At 49.0% G+C, this 20,750-nt stretch overlaps 2 protein-coding genes, 1 non-coding gene and 1 pseudogene across 3 annotated transcripts; 1 reads left to right on the top strand and 3 right to left on the bottom strand.

Moving 5' to 3' along the window:
• Positions 1-388: 388 nt before the first annotated feature.
• Positions 389-5,059, bottom strand: VPS25 (vacuolar protein sorting 25 homolog). Its single transcript, XM_008149335.3, has 6 exons — positions 4,950-5,059; positions 4,591-4,736; positions 3,852-3,905; positions 3,402-3,490; positions 2,570-2,645; positions 389-990 (listed from the first exon to the last, which is right to left on the bottom strand). The coding sequence occupies exons 1-6, from the start codon at positions 5,000-5,002 to the stop codon at positions 878-880; spliced, it is 531 nt and encodes a 176-aa protein (XP_008147557.1). The 5' UTR covers positions 5,003-5,059; the 3' UTR covers positions 389-877.
• A 5,600-nt stretch (positions 5,060-10,659) lies between these two features.
• On the bottom strand, positions 10,660-12,680 carry RAMP2 (receptor activity modifying protein 2). Its single transcript, XM_054709631.1, has 4 exons — positions 12,161-12,680; positions 11,650-11,712; positions 11,227-11,344; positions 10,660-11,093 (listed from the first exon to the last, which is right to left on the bottom strand). The coding sequence occupies exons 1-4, from the start codon at positions 12,609-12,611 to the stop codon at positions 10,841-10,843; spliced, it is 885 nt and encodes a 294-aa protein (XP_054565606.1). The 5' UTR covers positions 12,612-12,680; the 3' UTR covers positions 10,660-10,840.
• Positions 12,681-18,316: 5,636 nt separating this feature from the next.
• Positions 18,317-18,446, bottom strand: LOC114234441 (small nucleolar RNA SNORA11). Its single transcript, XR_003620642.2, has one exon. It is a non-coding gene; the product is annotated as a small nucleolar RNA SNORA11 (small nucleolar RNA).
• Positions 18,447-18,565: 119 nt separating this feature from the next.
• On the top strand, positions 18,566-19,587 carry LOC103293232 (heterogeneous nuclear ribonucleoprotein K-like; annotated as a pseudogene).
• Positions 19,588-20,750: the final 1,163 nt, after the last annotated feature.

Raw genomic sequence — 20,750 nt, 5'->3', positions numbered from 1 at the left:
AAAGTTTCCAATAAACCAAAGTCCATGTCCGGTTCACTCCCCCTCAGGTCTCCTTGGCCTCCACTACCTCACCCCACCAGATGGGCAGAGGGAGGGGCTTCAGGACTTCCATGGGGGAGGTGAGGAAAGGAAGCCATTAAGTTACCCCGGTTCAGACACAGAAAGCAGTCTGTCCCTGAGCTGTTCCATCGGCACTCCCCCACACAGCCCTCCGCGCAGATGTAAAGCCACAGGCTCACTGGAGCCCGCCAGCCCTGGAGGATCTTTTCATTTACAAAGGCCCGAGGCCTTCTCTCCCCTCTTCTAAGCTGGGATTTGCTCAGGGGTTAACACTTCACAGCCCTCCCCATGCCCATTCAGTAGTAACATCAGAAGCAGGCAGTGTGGTTGAGCTTTTTAATATCAGAAATCACTGTCCGGCCCCGCCTCTCACTACCAGATGGCTTCTTGGGCCTCCTATCTTCATATTGCCTGGAAGGCTGCCTGCAGCCAGGGCTTCCACTAACCCCTAGGAAGGATCCAGCACCAGCCTGAGAGGGGAGGCAACAGCAGCTACAGGGATGGGAGTGGGGAAAGACAGCTTGTATAGGCATGAGTGTGTGTGTGTGTAGTTACATATGTGAACACATGTACAGTGCTGGGTTTACAGACCCCGGCTCAGGGACAATCTAGGACAGAATGGAAGGTGGGCAAGGAGAAGCACATCTCTTCTCTGCCTCAGCCTCACCCTATCCCAGGGACAGACACATGGGGTAAGTGGACTGAAGCCCTTTGAGTCTGGTGGAGGCACAGATCCAGTCTGTGGGAACACTGGGTCTGTCTCCTTTTGAAAGCCCTGGAAGGGTAGGAGGTAAGGCGTAAAGGGAGACAGGTCTTGCTAGAAGAACTTGACGCCTCGGCCATCGCTGATAGTGATGATCTCTGCTTTGTGCTCCTGCTGAAGGGCCTGCAGAGCCCGCAGTAAGGTTGCCTCATCCAGCCCGTGGAACTCTGGACGGGGAGATAGGGGCAGTCAGGGACACTCAGCTCCTTGGAACAGGGAGATAGGGGCAGTCAGGGACACTCCGCTCCTTGGGGCTCAAGGCCTCTGAGGAGAGTAGTCTAGCTGGAAGATGAGACTTTACAAGACCAGGATATGCATATGCCATCCATACTGCTGCAGCTGCCACCCATCCTTCCTGGGTACACCTTAAGAGTAAGGGGTGGAATGCCCGAGCCCGGTATCTCCAGTATCTCTGTTAGAGCGTCATCTTGATATGCCAAGGTTGGGGTTTCGATCTCCAGTCAGGGTACATACAAGAAGCAATTAATGAATGCATAACTAAGTGGAGCAACAAATCAATGTTTCTCTCTCTAAAATCAGTATTTTTTTAATTAAAAAAAAAAAGTAAGGGGTGGAAGAAAGCTTTAGTTAGCATAAAATGAGTATTTTTGCTAATTTTCCCACTCTTGATTCTTCTATCAGATTCAACCCCCACGTACACCCCAAATATGTCTGATGCGCAAGAGTGACACCATTTGCTTGCAAGCCAGAGGGGCCTTGCCAATCAAGCCTCGGGAGGTCAAGACCCTGTCACTGACTGACCCTAGTTGCTTGCGCATCTGTACCCATCATGAGGACCTGTCCTGACACAAAGAAGTATAGCCATACATCTGGCCAGGAGACGATGAAGGTCCAGCACAGATATATACCATTTCCTAGATAAAAAGAACACGACTGGGAGCCAAGGGCCAGCTGAGTGTCTGGAGATATGGCATTATACTGCAGGGAGATGTGAGAGGCAGGAGGCAAGCCCTAACAGGCCTGCACACATCATCCCCTGCGGGGGCCCAGCTCTTAAGTCAGAAAACTTGCTTTCTGAGGAAGCCTCCAGCTTTGCCCAGCCTGAGCGGTGGGCTGGGCAAGGCTGCAGCACTGAAGTCATAGGTGATGGTGGGAGTAGCAAGCAGAGGCCTGCAGAGCAGGGGGGAAGAGCCAAGAGCTATAAACTCTGTTGGGGCAGTCAGGACCTGGCAGAAAGAAGCATCCCCTTGCCCCCAGCTAAGATGGGAGCTTTGGGTGATCCTGGGGATCAGAATATGAAGGCAGAAATGAAAGAGCTATGTAAAAATCAAACACTATGCAACATTGCCTGGCTGGAAAACAAAGTATTTAAAAGGGCTGAGGGTGTTGGCCCAATCCCTTCAGCTAATGCCCACAAAGCTTGAGTCCTCTAGAAGAATAAAGGGTGAAAGAAAGCCTGAGTCAGCAAGGAATGAGATTTCAAGCTTAATCTCCTGCCCTGGTTCCTCATTTGGTGTCTACACCCTTAATTCGTAACTTTTCATGGGTCACAGATGCTCTTGAAAAATCTGATATGGACTCTATTCCTAGAAAAATACACATACCCCTCACAAACAAAATTTGAATTTTTTTGTATGTGAATTCAGGTGGTTTATGAAAATAATGGGTATGGGTTAAGCAGTATTTGGAATTCAGAAGCAGAGAAGAGGGGAGTCTGAATGTCAATTAAACAAGGACTGGAGAGAGGATTCAGATGGCAAAACTAGGGGAAGAGAAAGGCATTACCCTCATCCTCTGTGTCTTCCCCATTGGTCAGTTCATACAGGGTGAACACGGAGTTGTTCTGACCACTCCTGGAAACCTATGGATACAGAAAATGGGGATTGAATAAGGACCAGGAATCTCTTGGGAGAAGGTGAACTCCACCTCTCTGACCCAGGAATGGTACCCAGTCTCAAACCAGGGTTGTCACCTCTGCAGAGAAGTGGCTAAAACCCACAAACCATACAGGTGCTATATTTATATGTGTACACACACATTTGGAACCACTAAACCACAGGTCTTCACGTGTCTGAGGATTGACCTCTCATTCTGGTTGTTTTCCTGTTCAGGAATGGGTGGTATGTATTTGTTATATTTGGGTTGTTGATGCTTCTTACCCTCCTTTCTCTCTTGGGAATGTTTAGAGCTGGTGGTGGCTAGGAATTTTGGAGACAGAGTCTGTCCCCACACCCACATTGGTTCAGAACATCGAATTCATATTGTGGACAGCCCATAAGGGTGCAGTGGGGGAGGGGCCCCATGCGTTTTTTTTCCCCCTTCCTTTCCCCATTTATCTTCTGTGGCCAGAGGCTCCAGCCAACAATAGTACTCGTGGTTCCCAGTACTGCATTCTCCAAACATGGCCTCATGTAGCCTCTGCTATCCAACAGGCAAAGAAAGGGAACCTCTGTGCAGCCATGGAAATTGAGTCCCTGAAAGAATCTTGCCTGGAAGACCTAGACTTCCTCTTTCTGCCCCCTTCCACTTTGCCCAGTCTGGGAACACCAGGTATCTGCTGAGCACAGACACAAATCTCCTTTGCCATGTATTTGTCATTGCAGCAGAATAGTCTCACCCACTGATAGATGAGTTTCCCCCATTCTTCTGGCCTCCGCCACATGATCAGGAAGCTAGACTTGTTCTTATCCAACCACTCCAGGTTCCCTGCAAAACAGATACTTATGAAAGCATCAGCTCTAAGAAGGGACAGAGGCAAAACCAAGGTAGAACAGAGTAGAAGAGACTCAGCTTTCAGAAAGAGAAATTCAAAATTTGTTTTACTATTGCTGTCTGCAAGTCACTCGTTCTCCTTCTATGTCTCTTTAGGTCTTAAGACACAGAGGAAGAGATTTTCATTTATATACCAATGGGGGAAGGGACCTAGAGAATCAGGCTGTCTACTGTACCGAGAACTCTGGGCTGCAAGCAAGGGGAGAGAAAAAAGCTATTAAAAGTCTTGTGTTTATCTGTCCTCAGGAAAAGCCAATTAGGAGGAAAAATAAGAAATTTGGGGAATTGAACCCACCTTTCTTCCTCAGCTCCTCTAATACAATCTGGATTGATTCCACGGGGAGCTTCCCTGGTTTAAGGTTAAGGGATTGGCATTAATGGAATAAACTGGGTGAGATAAAAATTCGCAGAGCCAGTCACATGCTGAGAACCACCTGGCCCCTACCTCTCCCTCCCACATACTTATATGTGCAGTTCCCCAATGGGATATAAATGGGCATCTCTTAGACACTGGGGGGGAAGAAGATAAAGACAAACGATTCCCATTTAAAGGAAGAGCTTTACAAAATGAAATGTACTATTTCCTCTTCCTCTGTCCGCTCTCCTTCCTGCACAGATAGTTTAGGCATGAATCAGGCAGCAAAAACAAATGACACTTACTTCCTGGGAGAATAAAGGTAGGCAGAGAAAATTACTAAAGGTAGTACCTGAATTTGAGCCTCATAATGACCAGGACAGGAAATTCAGAGTCATAGGGGCTCAGGTTGAAAAGCCTGGGACGTGGCTCCAGGGCAGAGGTTCTAAGACCTGAGTGACAGCTGGGTACCCATCGCCGCCTGGGACAAGAGGGTTTGCTGCTGCATTTGGATTTGGGCTTAAAATGGATGCCAGCTCCATATACTTGCGCTTTCCCAAGGCCAGTTTGGATAGGAACCTGACTACTGTGGGTGAAGGGTGTGCGAGCGAAGTCTGGGCATGTGGGAAAGTGTGGAAGTGCAGGTGCGGGGGCTGTGGACGAGTCTGAGGGAGGATACGCTGTAGCTTCACGTTGTTGAAGAGCGGGCTCTCCTGGGCTTCCATCACCGTCATGCTGGCCTGTTTGTGCAGGCGGCAGAAGGACAGGACCAGCGAGCACCAAGCGGCCAGCTGCTTCTGCCGAGTGTCCACGTTCGGCTGTAACCTGCCGGGTGAGGGGGGTGGGGTGCAGAATTACAGGGAGGGAGAGGGAGCGAGGCAGCACTTGCCGGAGGCGCGTTTGGGGGAGGAAATGAGAGGCTGAGCGTGGTGGCGACCGAGTCCTTTCTCCCCCTCCCCATGTGAAGGATCGGGGCTCAGCCCGGGGTCAGGGGAGGGAAGGGAGGCACAGCGGGGCTTCTCGGGGTCTGAGCCTCACGTAAAGAAGGGCGGGAAGCGATACTGCCACGGCCACTCGAAACTCATCGCCATCGTAGTAGCCCAGGAAACCCGGAACCTCCCGGCAAAGGACTTCCGGTCTCCGCTTCCGCACGTCCTGGCAGAAAGCACAGCAGAAAGGTTCCGGCCCCTTCTTGGGAGAGAGGAACAGTCTAGGAAGGGTTCTTCCTCTTCTGCCAGTCCCTTGCCATTATCCTAAAAATCCTTACCGGTTAGAGCAAAAGGTCCCTGAGAAGTCTGACTCAACCCCAGAGAAGGGCAGGCAGTGACTTCCTCACAGCAGCATAGTTTGTTCACAGAACTGCAAGTAGAACCCCAGGTCTCCAGACCCCAGCCTAGGATTGTGCCCACTATGCTGGGCTTTTTTCAATAACAACATTTGTGTCAAATGCCATTTAAATTAAACGTCTCACATTTCCCAATCTCTTCGATTCCTATATCCTTTGACTCTACCATTCTTTCTCTCTCCCGTTCTCACCTTCATAGTCTCAAGTCCCAGACCCCTTTTGGTCGTGACTCCTTACCTAGACTAGACTACTCAATTCTGTCCCCTTGTCTACCTACCTGCTGGTCAGTTTCCAAACCAGATTGTTGGTCCCTGCCCACCCACACCCCCCCTTTTGTGTCACTCCTTGCCAGGGGAGTATTATTAGAAAAAAAAATCACCAGAATATGCTGACTGAGACCCAGATTCCGTGACAACCTCACAACTGGACTCTCAGTGCAGCCCAGTGGCCCTTTGTATTTTTTTAAATTTTAGAGAGAGGGAGGGGGAGAGAGAGTGAGAGAGAGAGAGAGAGAGAGAGAGAGAGAGAGGGAGAGAGAGAGGGAGAGAGAGAGAATGAGAAACACCGATTTGAGAGAGAAATATCGATCAGTATACACCCTAACCAGGGATTGAACCTGCAACCTGGGTGTGTGCCCTGACCAGGAACCTAACCCACCACCTTTTGGTGTAACCAACTGAGCCACGCTGGTCTAACCAACTGAGCCACGCTGGTCAGGGTTGTCTTTTTTTAAAATAAGAGCTTATTTGAACCAAACTGACAACATATGGTGGGGAACAAGCTCTCAAATGCTCCCAACCCTTTGTCTTTTAATGACTCCCTGTCACTTCGCTCCAAGTAACTCTGCAACGTTGTCCACACTCATCAAGCCATCTCACCTGTCCCCATTTCCCTCCTCTCTGCAGAATGTCCTTCCTTTCTATTTTATGAGATTGCAGCCATGAATGTGAACTTATTAACCTTTCCCTCTCCATCTGTCAGCACACTTGATTCGTCTCTCAAAAAGTCTTCCCTGGCCCTGGGTTTTGGGCTCAATCCCCAGTAGGGGGCATGCAGGAGGCAGCTAATCAATGATTCTCTCTCATCATTGATGTGTTTCTCTCTCTCTCTCTTTCTCTCCCTGTCTTCCTTTCTGAAATCATTAAAAATATATTTTTTAAAAAGTCTTCCCTTTTACTCCTCCCTTTTGGACTCAAAGGAAGAAATGCTGCTCTTCTTTACAAGGCCAATCCTTTGGCATATCTTCTTGCTCTCCTTTCCAACTTCCTCCAGGACTTCTCTATGCATCATCCTTCCTCGTGTCCTTTCCCCTGCCTCCTCTCTACTAGTCTACAAATATGCTGAAGTCATCCCTATTTAAAAATATATTGTGTCCTAATCTGAAAGAATATATGCACCCTTATGTTCATTACAGTGTTATTTACAAGAGCCAATATCTGGAAACAGCCCAAGTGCCCTCACAGTTTAATTCCCAGTCAGGGCATATGTCCAAGTTTCAGGCTCAATCCCTATTAAGGGGTGTGTGGGAGGCAGCCAGTCAATGATTCTCTCTTATCATTGATATTTCTCTCTCTCTATCTCTCTCTCTCTCTCCCTTCCTTTCTAAAATCAATAAAAATAAATTTTAAAAAAATGTAGTGTCCTTGACTTTGCCACTCTCTCAATTTCTTGTCTGATCTCTAACATCTCCCCCACCCAAATCCATTCTTCATTGTGCACAATTCCTGGTTCACAGAAGTACCCAACAAATATTTGTTGAATAAACGAATTAACTTTGCAATTAATAATGTTTTTTCAAAGTACACCATCTCCTTTGCTTCCAGGGCGATGCTTTATCCTTGGTCTGCTACTGTCTCTCTGATCTTTCCCTTTGTCTCCTTTTCCCCCTATTCTTTAATTATGGGTGTTTCCTAAGAAGCTAACTTCAGTCTTCTTTTCAATACACCTTCTCTTAAAACTCTCATACCTCTCATTGCTGTATATGACATTTCTGTGCAGAATTCTCCTAAACCTGTGTTTCCAGCTCCACCCTCTTTCTACCACCACCATCACCACTCCCATTTCTAACTCACTGTGGGATATTACAGCTTGTTCCATTGTTACCTCATATTGCATATCCTTTTCCTCAGGCTACCTCCTCCTGTTAATGGCTGTTTTCTATTCTTACTTCCATCATTGTCCAAATAACTCAGGTTCAAAGCCTGAGTCAGCTCTAGTCTCTGTCTGTCACCTACTTCATATCCAAATCCTGTTGATTCCCTCCCCTGTTTTTAATCATCTCTCCTACTTTTTAATTATTTTCCATTTCCCCATTCACCACACTTTTGGTCCATGTCCTATTTTTCTCAAGCCTGAATTATTACAATAGTTTCCTAATTCATCTCCCTTTCTACTCTCTCCTCTAGGGGAATGCACTCCACCTACCATTAATTCATGTAGCAACTCTACAATCACCCTCCTGTGATCTTAACTCCTGTGATCACACCTCTGTTAGATGTGACCCTTCCTTCCTTTGCACTCATACAAACATTTGGCTTGTATTCTTTGCATGACTCTCATCACATACTCCATTGTTTTTGTTTATTTGAGCATGTCAACTCCCCTACTAGATAAAAGCCATTGAGGGCAGAAACCAAGTCTTAGCTAACTTCCTTTTTCCTTTTTTAAAAAAAATATATTTTATTGATTTTTTTACAGAGAGGAAGGAAGAGGGATAGAGAGTTAGAAACATCAGTGAGAGAGAAACATTGATCATCTGCCTCCTGCACACCCCCTACTGGGAATGTGCCCGAAACTGAGGTACATGCCCTTGACTGGAATTGAACCTAGGACCCTTCAGTCCACAGGCCGACGTTGTATTCACTGAGCCAAATCGGTTAGGGCAGCTAACTTTCTTTTTCAACACAATATACCATACAGTGTCTTACACCAGCATGCCTTTGATGCATGTTAGCAAAATGCATGAAGGCAAATATGGGCCAAGAAAAGCATAGATATATCCTTGGAAAAGATACATTCATGGAAACAGCAAAGATTTATATCAGTGAAAACTCAAAATGTCCAAGGGAACAGGTGTGTCTCTAGAGAGACAAATACGACCTGAGAGGAGAACTGTGTCTCAGAGAATGAATAGATACATTCCAGAAAGCATACAAGTATGTATCTATGGAATAGACAGGCATGTCTAGGAACTGGAGATGTATATTCTCAGGGAGGCAGATATTTCAACAAGGAGTGAAGGAAGTTCCTGAAGAGGCTTTAGGTGCCACAAGGAATAAACAGGTGTCTTTATGGAGCACAAAGTTGTTCTCTAGGTATTTTTGATGACCTGGCACGTTTGTTCCAAGGAAAATTGGAGGTGAAGGTTCCCTGGTGAGAACTGAGCCTCACTGTCCAGGGAACCTCCAAGAGTGTCCATATGCCAAAATGGTGAGTCAGAGACTAAATATGCCCCCAGAAAGTGGTGTGGATAAAAAAGGGATGCTGTAGCCGAAACCGGTTTGGCTCAGTGGATAGAGCGTCGGCCTGCGGACTCAAGGGTCCCAGGTTCGATTCTGGTCAAGGCATGTACCTTGGTTGCGGGCACATCCCCAGTAGGGGGTGTGCAAGAGGCAGCTGATCGATGTTTCTGGCTCTCTATCCCTCTCTCTTCCTCTCTGTAAAAAATCAATAAAATATATTTAAAAAAAAAAAAGGGATGCTGTAATAAATCATAAATTCCTAACTGAGCAGGTCATGGTGGGTAGTCACACCCTAGGCATATAAATTTCTAGCCTAAGCAAGCCAGGCCCATTGTCTTTGTGCATCCAGGTTAGCACACCTTTGAAAATGCCTCCTTCCAAACCCCTCCTTCTAAGATGTAATCACCCTCACCTTGCTTTCTCCCACCTTCACATAATCTTCCTTATATCCCCTCCTTAATTTAAAATGCATGAAAGAGCCGAAACTGGTTAGGCTCAGTGGATAGAGCGTCGGCCTGCGGACTCAAGGGTCCCGGGTTCGATTCCGGTCAAGGGCATGTACCTTGGTTTCGGGCACATCCCCAGTAGGGGGTGTGCAGGAGGCAGCTGATCGATGTTTCTCTCTCATTGATGTTTCTGACTCTTTATCCCTCTCTCTTCCTCTCTGTAAAAAATCAATAAAAATATATATAAAAAATAAAATAAAATGCATGAAAGAAACTGTAAAACTGTTATTCTTCAGAGCATTTGAGAGCTTGCTGCTAGTATATGCCGTCAGTTTTGGCTCAAATAAACTTGATTAAACTTTATTTTTATTTTTAGATATATTTTTTTATTTTATCTTTTTTCTTTCAAACACATTTCTATTGATTTCAGAGAGGAAGAGAGAGGGAGAGAAAGAAACATCAATGATGTGAGAGAATCATCCATCGGCTGCCTCCCGCACGCCCCCCACCGGGGATTGAGCCCGCAACCATGTGCCCTTGACTGGAATAGAACCCGGGACCCTTCAGTCTGCAGACTGACGCTCTATCCACTGAGCCAAACCAGCCAGGGCTAAACTTTATTTTTATTGTTCACACTATTACAGATGTCCCCCATTTCTCCCCTCTTGCCCACCTCCACCCAGCCCCACCACCCCTCAAAGAAACTCTTAAAAATTCTCCACAGGTTTGGACATTTCTTATGTCGACAATGGGAAAGTGTCTTAAGGGAGCCCAAGTATGATTCAGAAGCCGATAGAACTAGTCTTTGCTATGGAGATGACAGGTCTCTGACCTCAGGGTCCAATCTCCTGTTTTGAGCTTCTTCCACCACACATCCATCTTCTGCTTTTTGGCTTAGTGGACACCAGGGGGCAGTGTGCAGCCAGGCTGTAGGCCACACCCCCGGGGTCCAGGACAATGTAGGATGAGGGCCAGGGACCTGGACGGGGGGAGTCCTGTGGTGAACGTAGCAGAGGGATTCCCCCACTGCCTTTACCCTCAATCCTGACCGAGGTCCTTAGGGGTGGACTCCAGTTAGTCAGATCAGAGTTCCTATTCGAAGTCTCTAGAAGTGAACTGAAACATGAAAGCGGAAAATTCAGAACTCCTGGGTGGCCCCCCTTCCTTCTTGTAGGAGTCACAGCCCGGAGGCCTCTCTCGCCCCTCCCCCCACACCTCCCCAGCGGCTGGCCAGACCGGAAGGGAGTCTTTTCCTGCACGTTTCCTGGAGCTGGGTTTGGATAGGGGCAGGAAAGGCCGCCACCTTGGGAGGGAGGGATGTAGGGGTGTAGCCTTCAGGTGGTGGTGGGGAGGGGGGGGGGGGTGCCGGCCGAGGACTGTGGGGGCAGGTAAGTAAACAAAACAGTGGGACTATCAGATCCTGTTGCCCAGAGCTGGGGGCCTGTGGATGTGACAGGTTCTGGGAAGGACACGGGCCCCACTGGGATAGGGAGGAGGACGGTGTACAAAAGAATCCTTTTATTTTGAAAATTACAGAACTTGTGCCATGACCCCACCCAGCTCCGTTCCACCCATCTCGGGCTCCGTGTGCAGTGAGGGGAGGGGGCAGGGAGACAGGGAGGGAGACCTGGCGGTGGCAGGGAAGGGAGGGGTGGCTGCTGAGAAACTCCTGCCACCTTAGGACCGGGCTTCGCTGTCTTTACTCTTCCACACCACCAGGGTGACCAGGAACGGGATGAGGCAGATGGGGGCTATGATCATGGCCAGGAGCACATCCTCTGGGGGGTCTGAGAAGGCGGTCTGAAGGGTGCAGTTGGCAAAGTGGGTCTGGTGCGTCTTAAAGATGATCTGTTCCGCCCAGGGGTTGGGGAAGCCCAGGTCAAAGTGTTCTGCTTCCCTTTCCAAGCACTCCTGCAGGTCGCTATAAGGCCTGGGGGCAGGAGAGGACCAGAGTGAGGGAGGGATTGGGCCCACCCAGAGGAGTGCCCCGCATTTTCTCAAGGCCCACCCACAAGGAGCAGGCCCCACCCCTGGCCCAAACCACCCTCTGGCCCGGCCCCTACCTGCTAATGATGGCCCAGTCGCACCAGTCTTCTTTGATATGGTCCATAATAAGCCGATAGTCTTCCCAGCAAAATAAAATGCTCTCATCGTAGTACATCACCATTCTCTCTGTGGGCACTAAGACTGCACATTGACCACACCCCGCCCTCCCCTCCAAGCCCTCTGGTCCAGGTGCTTCCATTCATGAGTCACTGTCCCTGTCTTGAGACAAGACGCTTCTGGCTGAGGGAGAATGTTCGTGCCTTCCACGTGCACAGCCCTTCCCAGGCTGGCAAGAGTTTCCGCATACCCTTTTCCTGGGGTCTGCTCACCCCCCTGTGAGGTGGCCAGCGTGGGGGCCTGCCTTGTGGGCCAGGAGCCCTCCCCACTGACTTGCCTCTCCTCTTGCCCCAGGACGCCTCCCACCGCCGCTGGCCACTCACCTGCCTCCAAGCTGCCTGCGGTGGTGAGAAGCTGAGCCGCCGACTCCTGGGGCTTCAGGGTGGCTGCGGGCAGAAATGGGGGTTGGGGGAGGTGGAATCGTTGGGTCTGGGCAGTGGAGCGTGGGGGGCGGGTGTGAGCTGGAGGCAAAGACCCGGGGGAAGCCGGAGCTCATCTCAGAAGAGAAGGAGGCATGATGCACCCACGGGGTGCCTCCGTGCCCAGAAGAGAGCGCCTAGGACCAGCCCCTCCCGCCAGCGTTCAGATCCCAAACGCCTTCCCTTCTCGCCGCCCCAGACCTTCCACGATCTCTCCGCCGGGCCCCCGCCCCAGCGTCCCCCAAGGTTCGGGAAGCCGCTTGCACGGCGCCCTCACCGAGGTGGGGCGAGGGACCAGCCGAAGTGCAGCGCGGTCCGCACCCACAGCCTCGGGCCCGTTCTGGCCGCGGCCGTCCAGCCCCCCTCCCCTCCCGGGCCTCCCGCGCTGGCACCCCCGCCCCGGCGCGGCGCTCACCCCCCAGCAGGAGGAGGAGGCTGAAGGCTGCGGGTCGCCCCGCGCGGGTCGCCGGGGTCCGCGGGCCGCCGGCGGCACTCCCTGCCCGGAGCGAGGCCATCGCGCGGCGAGCAGGCGGGGAGGGGCGGCGGCGCTGCGCCGGGCCCGGGCGGGGGCGCCTATATCCCCGGCCCCAGTCGCAGGAAGCCGCGCCGCTTCCTCGCAGGGGCAGGGACAGCGGCGGCCACGTGGGGGGCGGGGGCGACGCCAGGGCCGGCGGGCTGGAGGGGGAGTCGCTGCCTCCCCCGGCCCTGGCGCCTGCCGCTCCCCCCGCCCCGCCGGCGACGGCCCACCCTTCCTTCCAGCGCACCCTGCGGGGCTGGACAGCTCCCCTCGTCGTCACCCCGGGACCGGGGTCCGGTTCCTGCTCTCGGCCGCGGGGCGCCCGGGACTGGCCAGGGTCTCCCAGCATCCGCTCCGGGACTCCGGTTGTCCCATCTCTTTCGAGGGGAGGTGGGCAGGGGTCGAGGCGGGGTGCGGAGCGAGCTGCCCTCGGGGACTCGGAGAAGAGGGAGGGGCCCGGGAACTCGGCTAAGGCTGGCGGCGTAGGGCCGTCCTGGGCCGCCGGGGAGGGCGCGCCTGGGGCTGGACTCTTGTTTCCAGTTTCCTTGGAATCCCCATTGATGTCAGCCCGCCTGCCAACACCGGGGAGAAGACAGCCGGCCCTCCGGAGTCGGTAGAAGGCTGGGAATAGAGATAGAGGGGAAAACCAGCGTCGCAGTACCCTCCCTTCGAGGGACCTCCTGGGGCCCAGACCCACAAACAGGACCGGGGAGAGGGGCGAGAGTAAGAGGACTGTGCTGCCAGACAGAAGCGGGCCACAACCCTTCAGGACCCAGGTTGTGAGAGGGGAGGGGTTTAGAACCTGCGATGTGTGACTGCATTCGTGAGATGGGTACCTGGAGGGGACTTGGCGTTCAGAAGCCCCGAGTCCCCTTTCTGTCGCTCCACTCCCCTGGAATGATTTCAGTTACCTTCACAGATTCCTATGTCCTCCCCGGTAAAGTCACCCTCTTCACTACGCTGTAGTGAGCGTAACATCTGGGAAAGGGCATTGCGTGCACTCAAGTAGATTCTAGTTTCCTTTCCCAAGGACTTGCCTAAGGTCACACTGCTGGCAAGTAGCACGGTGATCCGGGCCCCCAGGGGCCCTGCTTTCTGCCTCATCACAGCTGTCTCTGCGTCCGAGCCAGAGCTTCATTTGCCTGAAGCAGTGGAGGAGCCCAGGAGCTGACTCGGCTGTGATGTTCGACTCCAGACACAGCTGTCAGCACTGAACTTTCCTAAATTACTCCCAGACGCTGACCCTTGGACTCAGCTGCTGCTATTGTCCAAATTTACTCATCCCTGCCTAACACAGATTATCTTCCATGATCTGTCTTCAAAATCTTCATCTCAGGGTCATAGGCTCTTGAGTCATGGCCACTGATAACCTGTGGCTCTCCTCCAGGGCTAGGGGTCAAGAGCTTGCTTTAGAAAGACATTCAGAGGGAGAGGGGAGGTGGCCTACTAGGCATAAACCCCAAAGCCCTCCTGTGGAGGGTCATCCTCTGCAAGGTGCAGAAAAAAAGCCAGGCACCTCAGAGCCACTTCAGGCCAGGGACAAAATCCATTCCTTCCCTCCCACCTGTGATTGCCCTTGAAAGAAAGAAAGAAAGAAAGAAAGAAGAAAGAAAGAAAGAAAGAAAGAAAGAAAGAAAGAAAGAAAGAAAGAAAGAAAGGAAAAGAAGAAAGAAAGAAGGAAGAAAAGAAGGAAGAAAGGAAGAAAGAAAGAAAGAAAGGGTCAAGAGGGAAATTCTGAGTGATACGATGGAATTAGGGAGCAAGGAGGGGCAGAAAGCAAAACCAGCCATTTCCACTGGGCCGGGGTCAGAAGCACCTGAGTCCACTGTGGTTAGAACTGGAGTTGGAGTCAAGATTAAACTTGTCAAAAGTAAATGTTGGGTTTTAAATAGGGCAGCATGGTATAATGGATAAAAACAAACTAACATTGGTTAGGATTCTGAGGGCCTCTGTCTCGCTGTGTAACCTTGGGAAGGCCATTTCATGTCTTTGGAGCTCAACATTTTCAAATACAAAATGACCTGAGAATCCAAAGGGAATACACAGGTGACTTGGCAGAAAGTGTGATTTTCAGCCTCGAGTTGGGGTTAAGCTTGCGTCAGGATTGGAGACCTCCAGAGGAGAACGTGTAGCAGTCATTCCCGAATGTGGAAGTCCAAACCCTCCCGCTGCAGAGTCTGGGAATATTTTTCTCCTCCTGATTTTCCTCTTCCCACTTTTTCTTACCAGTTAGATGTTTGGATGTTTTCATTGACCCCTGGGAGCATCCCGGTAACTTGGGGCCCAGCTAGGAGGGCCCTTTGGGGCTGAACGGAGACTGGAGACCTCACCTTCATCTTCCAAGTTGCCATAGGAGACAGTCCCATGTTCTGCAGCAAAGGGACAGAGCAGAGCTTCATCAGGGACAGGTTCTTTCACGGGAAGTCCCATTTTCCATCCCTGGAATCCCTCACCTTTCTTTTCTAAGCCCATTTCTGCTTCAAAATGTATCATTTTTGCTATAAAAATAGACTTTTAATTGCAAGTAATACATAAGTGTACACTTGTTGCAAAATATAGTTTTTTCTTTCAAATCATTTAAATAACCTGGCAGTGAGTCAAAATATGAAAAGAAGATTCAAGCTTGGTCCCTTTAGGGGGGTGCTGCCATGATCGCCTGGCACAAGCATTACCAAAGGCAATGGTGACACCAGATTCCAAAGAGCCTGGTGGTTAAGAAGGCTTCAAGGCTCACAGACTGGAGAGCTTGGTTTTGGAAAGTTTCAGAGGGGTAGCAGGAGACAGGAGAGACATCAAATTCAATGGACCCTCAAAGGACAGGACTGGGTTTCTGGGTCATCAGCACCTTGAAATGTTTCTTTTTCTTTTCTTTAATATATTTTATTGATTTTTTTAATAGAGGAAGGGAGAGGGATAGAGAGTTAGATACATCGATGAGAGAGAAACATCGATCAGCTGCCTCCTGCACACTCCCCACTGGAGATGTGCCCGCAACCAAGGTACATGCCCTTGGCCGGAATCGATCCTGGGACCCTTGAGTCCGCAGGCCGATGCTCCATCCACCGAGCCAAACCGGTTAGGGCTTGAAATGTTTCTTGACATGATTCAGTGTGGCGAGTATCTGTTGCCTGGGAGAACCCAGCAGGATGGGCTGCGCAGATAGTATGTTGTCCCGTAAGGTCAAACTTCTTTAGGACATAGACCCAGCCTCCCTGTTGTTCAGGTGATACTGGAAAAACAAGACCACACTGAAGCCAGAGTTTCCTATTCTGTCTGCAGCTCAGTCTCTGTTACAAAATGTTTAAACACAGAAAACTTTATAACCCCATTCCTTTCTCACTCACCTCCCCATATATTTTACACTTAAAAAAAAACAAAACAGCCCAAACCGGTTTGGCTCAGTGGACAGAGCGTCAGCCTGCGGACTGAAAGGTCCCAGGTTCGATTCAGGTCAAGGGCATGTGCCTTGGTTGCGGGCACATCCCCAGTAAGAGGTGTGCAGGAGGTGGCTGATTGATGTTTCTCTCTCATCGATGTTTCTGACTCTCTCTCCCTCTCCCTTCCTCCCTGTAAAAAGTCAATAAAATATATTTTTTTAAAAGCATAAATAAGATTTAATATTTGTGTTGTTCAGTATTTTTTTTTTCTTTTTCTTTTTTTGTTAATCCTCACCTGAGGATATTTTAGTTGATTTTTAGAGAGAGTGGAAGGGAGGAGGGAAGACACACAGAGAGAAACATCGATGTAAGAGAGACACATTCATTGATTGCCTCCCACATGCACCTAACCAGGGATCGAGCCCGAAACCGAAGTGGATGCTCTTGACCAGGAATTGAAGCCACAACCCTTTGGTCTGAGGGCCGCTGTAACCACTGAGTAAACCTGGCCAAGGCTTTTTTTTTTTTTTTAATTTAATAACATGTCTTGGATATCTTTCCATGATGCCATATGTATATGTGCCACTTTTCTCTTAACTGTTGCATAGTATTGTTTTTAGTCTTTTTTTCCCCCCTTTTCTTCTTATATCCAATGGAGTCTGGTCTTTAAGTTCCCTATACACTCCCTTATTCCTCTGTCCCTACCCCACATACATCCCTAATGGTTGGGAAGAGAGGAATGTGGTTCTCGTCCAAGCGAACTTTGACCTGAGATTTCTGACCTGGGTAAGAATCCTACTGTCATATGTGTTTCCCTTCTTCTTACAGGCTAAGGGCCATCCTGCCTGGAGCAGGGGGAGAGATGACTCCGTCCTTAGAAGAAGTGCCATTCGAATCCTCAGCCTTCCCCCTACACACACACACAACAACAACAACAACAACAACAACAACAACAACAACAACGTAAGGGGAAGCAAAAAGCACACCGGGGTCCCCTGCACAATGAAATGATGCGGAGCATCTTGGAATTAGTGTCTCTGGTGCAGAGACATTCACACATGCTGGCCTCTTCTCCGGCTGTCTGCACAAGAAAAAGAAAAGAGCAGAAAATGTGGGGGAGAGACAGGACCCAGGAAGCCAGAAGTTTTGGCTGGGTGGTGCCGATCTTCCCGAGCTGGAGAGCAGAGACAAACATCTTTGAGGGCAGGGAGGCAGCAAGAAGAACGTGGAGGGCTGCAGCCAGGGAGCCAGCTAGCTAAGGAGGGGAGAACAAAGGAATAGGGACACAATTACTCCATCTCTTCCCCAGCCTCCTCATCTCCAGAATGATGGCACACTCGGTATGAGGAGCATAACCACCTCTCAGAGGGGAAAATGGTTATCAGAGAAAACTGTGGTTCTCGGGTTTGTAAAAAGCATAGAAAATGGTCACGTTCTATTCTTCATCAACTGCTGAGGACTTCATAGTAGCTGCCATTGATCGAACCCAGAACTGCTGGATGCTAAGTTTCATGTCTTAACCCTGATTTTATTACTTCCCTCTCATTCAAAATCAGAGTACCGATTCCATACTGGGTCTTGAAAGGAAGGGAGAATAGAGTTTCTTCTGAGGTCAGATTGAGCCCTCCAGAAATAAGATCCTGCGCACAACATGCTCCCCCTCCTTCCCTGACCCAGGCTGGACCATGACATCACATTGTGCAGGCTGTTTTTCCGAAAAGAACCCAGGCCAGATTTACAAGAACAACATTCAATGTGACTGAAGAGGACCATGGCCAAGTGACCATAGCACACGCCCAGCAGTGCTGAGAACACTGCTGATCCCTCAGCACGGAGGCTGACGCATGGTTTCAGTCAGGACCAAATGTCAGATGCAGGATTGCTGTGACCCTTCGTCATTCCTGAACTCTCCTATGAAACCATCCCCAGGTACATTTCTATGCCCTCCCAGCACTCCAGGAAGCTTGATGTTGTGTAACGTGGGGATGCTCTGAGGATGCTGGGCAGTATGCTCAATGTTTCATACAAAATGTGTCATGTAAAACTCACAACTCTGTTAAACAGCAACCCACTTTACAGGTGAGGAAACGGAGGCTCCGAAAAGTTAAGCTACTTGTCCAAGTCATGCAACTAATATTGATACATAGGTCTTCTTTGTTTTTTAAAAAAATATATTTCATTGATTATTTTTTTTTACAGAGAGGAAGGGAGAGGGATAGAGAGTTTGAAACATCAATGAGAGAGAAACATCGATCAGCTGCCTCCTGCACACCTCCTACTGGGGATGTGCCCGCAACCAAGGTACATGCCCTTGACTGGAATCGAACCTGGGACCTTTCAGTCAGCAGGCCAATGCTCTATCCACCGAGTCAAACCGGTTAGGGTGATACATAGTCTTCTTGATGCTGAAGCCTGGCACTTTACCTCATCTCCTGATAGAAGTCCACCTGGTAGAAGCCCACCTGGTAGCCAACTTGCAAATCAGAGTCAAAGAGGAAGAGATGAGGAAGAGTGGCCAGAAGGGCGAGACTCCTCATGGCACAGAAAGCCTTCTCCGCTCAGTACAACTCTTCTGACCATGCCTGCGTCACCTACAGACAACAGCTTTTCACGTCCTTTCCCCCAAGACCTTAATGCATTAGATCAGTGATTATTTATTTATTTATTTATTTAATATATATAAAGGGCGTAATATCACAGGAAGGTCACGGGTATCCTGCCACCCGTGAGGAGGAAGCCCAAGTTGCTGTTGGATGTGTTCATCACAAAGGCGCCATTCTTCAGGCACTCGGCTCTCTCCACATCCAAGATCAGCGATTTTCAACTGGTCTGGTTCAAGTCTCTGTCTAGTTGTGACCAGTTGAGGCGGCACGGCAGCATAGGGACAGCAGCCTTGCACAATTGGTGTGTCCACATAGTACAGGAAATGGAAACTGAATAGTCAGAGGAAACCTTCCCCAGCACTCGAACCAATGGTGAGTTTAGTAAACGCCCCGCAGAAGATACGGAAGCGGAACAAGCTTTTAGACGCTCTAAAAACACTGATGAGGTGTTTTAGCTGTGAATTCTGCTTGAGAGCAAGAATGCTGGGGTAGTGATTGAAAAAGGAGGCAAGATTATTAAGGCTCTGTGTACAGACTACAGTGCCAGTGTTTTGATCCCAGACAGCAGTGGTCCCGAGCGTATATTGAGTTTCAGTGCTGATACTGAAACAATTGGAGACATTCTAAAAAAAAAAAAAAAAGCATCCCTACCTTGGAAGAGGGCCTGCAGTTGCCCTCACCCACTGCCACCAGCCAGCTCCCGCTCGAATCTGAGGCTGTGGAATGCTTAAGTTACCAACACTATAACGGAAGCGACTTTAAATTCGAATTGAGACTGTTGATTCATCAGACTCCGGCAGGAGGACTTGTTGGTATCAGAGGTGCTAAAATTAAAGAACTTCAAGAGAGCACTCAGACAACAATCAAGCTTTTCCAGGAATGCTGTCCTCATTCCACTGACAGAGTCATTCTTTTTAAAAAATATTAATTAATTAATATTTATTTTTAATTGAGTTTATTGAGGTGACATTGGTTAATAAAATTATATAGCTTTCAAGTGTACAATTCTATAATCCATCAACTGTATATTATATTGTGTGTTCACCACCCCAAGTCAAGTCTCCTTTTAGCATCATTTATCCCCCCCATACCCTTTTCTACTCCCTCCCAACACCCTTTCCTCTGGTGATCACTATGCTGTTGTCTGTGTCTGTGAGTTTTGTTGTGTTTTTTTTTGTTTTGTTTTGTTTTTTTGCTTAATCTGTTCACCTTTTCTACCCAGCCCATCCCCCCCACCCCCCAGAGTCATTCTTATTGGAGGAAAACCTGATAGGTAAAGTGCCTAAAGATCATAATTTTTCTTATATCAGAGTCTCCCATCAAAAGACATGCACAGGCTCCTTGATCCACAGTTTTGCAGGAGCCCACAGCCAGGCCCATCCAAACCCTGTTTCCATGTTTCGCAACCAGCATGACAGTGATGTCACTGTTTGGAGCCCTCAGGGCAGGATTCGTCAAATTGAATATGCAATGGAAGCTGTCAAACAAGGGTCAACCACAGTTGGTCTGAAATAAAAAAAACCCGTGCAGTATTGGTTGCATTGAAGAAAGCACAGTGGCTCAGCAGTTAGCATCGACCTATATGATTGAGGAGGTCATGGTTGGATTCCCAGTCAGAGTAATTGTCCAGGTTGTGGGCTCGATCCCCAGTGTTGAGCGTGCAGGAGGCAGTCGATCAATGGTTCTCTCTCATCATTGATGTTTCTATCTTTCCCTCCCTCTCCCTTCCTCTCTAAAATCAATAAAAAAAATATATTAAAAAAGAGAGAAAGAAAGAGAGAGAGAGAGAGAGAGAGAGAGAGAGAGAGAGAAGGAAGGAAGGAAGGAAGGAAGGAAGGAAGGAAGGAAGGAAGGGAGGAAGGAAGGGAGGGAGGGAGGGGGGAAGAAAGAGAGAGAGAGAAAGAAAGAAAAAGAAAAAGAAAGAAAGAAAGAAAGAAAGAAAGAAAGAAAGAAAGAAAGAAAGGAAGAAAGAAAGAAAAGAAAGAGTCAGAACTTGCAGTTTATCAGAAAAAAAATTCTCCATGTTGACAATCGTATTGGTATCTCAATAGCGGGACTTACTGCCTATGCTAGACTGTTATGTAATTTATGGTCAGAGGATTAAACAAATTCATCATGAGTCAGGATCTCTGATCAAAATTGATAAGCTAACCCTGGCCCCATAGCTCAGTTGATTAGAATGTCATCCAGATATGTTAAGGTTTCGGGTTCCATCTCCAGTCAGGGCACATACAAGAAGCAACCAATGAATGCGTGAATAAGTTGAACAACAAATCGATGTTTCTCTCTCCTTCACCCGCTCTTTCTCTCTCAAATCAATAAAAAAATAAAATTGATGAGCCTTTGGAAGGGTCCGAAGGTTGGATTACAGGATCCATTACAGGATCACAGGACCTGGCACAGAACACATAGTATTTGTTGCTGCAGAACAGTGTGAAGCAGTATTCTGGAAAGTTTTCCTAAGACTAGTGAAGAACTGATGGAGTCCTGCATATATAGTGTTTTTTA

Source organism: Eptesicus fuscus, chromosome 20, assembly GCF_027574615.1.
Source record: "Eptesicus fuscus isolate TK198812 chromosome 20, DD_ASM_mEF_20220401, whole genome shotgun sequence".
Classification (NCBI taxonomy): domain Eukaryota; kingdom Metazoa; phylum Chordata; class Mammalia; order Chiroptera; family Vespertilionidae; genus Eptesicus; species Eptesicus fuscus.
Note: the sequence above shows the minus strand (reverse complement) of the source record. Positions and strands in the feature narration are given on the sequence as shown.

Excerpts from the sequence above, each read along its gene's own strand:
- VPS25 (XM_008149335.3), bottom strand. The coding sequence starts at position 5,002 with ATGGCGATGAGTTTCGAGTGGCCGTGGCAGTATCGCTTCCCGCCCTTC. Across the intron at positions 3,906-4,590 it reads CAACAACGTGAAGCTACAGC|GGAAGCTCCCCGTGGAATCA; the intron begins GTATCCTCCCTC and ends ACCTTAAACCAG. Across the intron at positions 991-2,569 it reads GGAAGACACAGAGGATGAGG|AGTTCCACGGGCTGGATGAG; the intron begins GTAATGCCTTTC and ends CTCCCCGTCCAG.
- RAMP2 (XM_054709631.1), bottom strand. The coding sequence starts at position 12,611 with ATGCTGGGAGACCCTGGCCAGTCCCGGGCGCCCCGCGGCCGAGAGCAG. Across the intron at positions 11,713-12,160 it reads CCTCCTCCTCCTGCTGGGGG|CCACCCTGAAGCCCCAGGAG; the intron begins GTGAGCGCCGCG and ends TTCTGCCCGCAG. Across the intron at positions 11,345-11,649 it reads CGCAGGCAGCTTGGAGGCAG|TGCCCACAGAGAGAATGGTG; the intron begins GTGAGTGGCCAG and ends GTGCAGTCTTAG.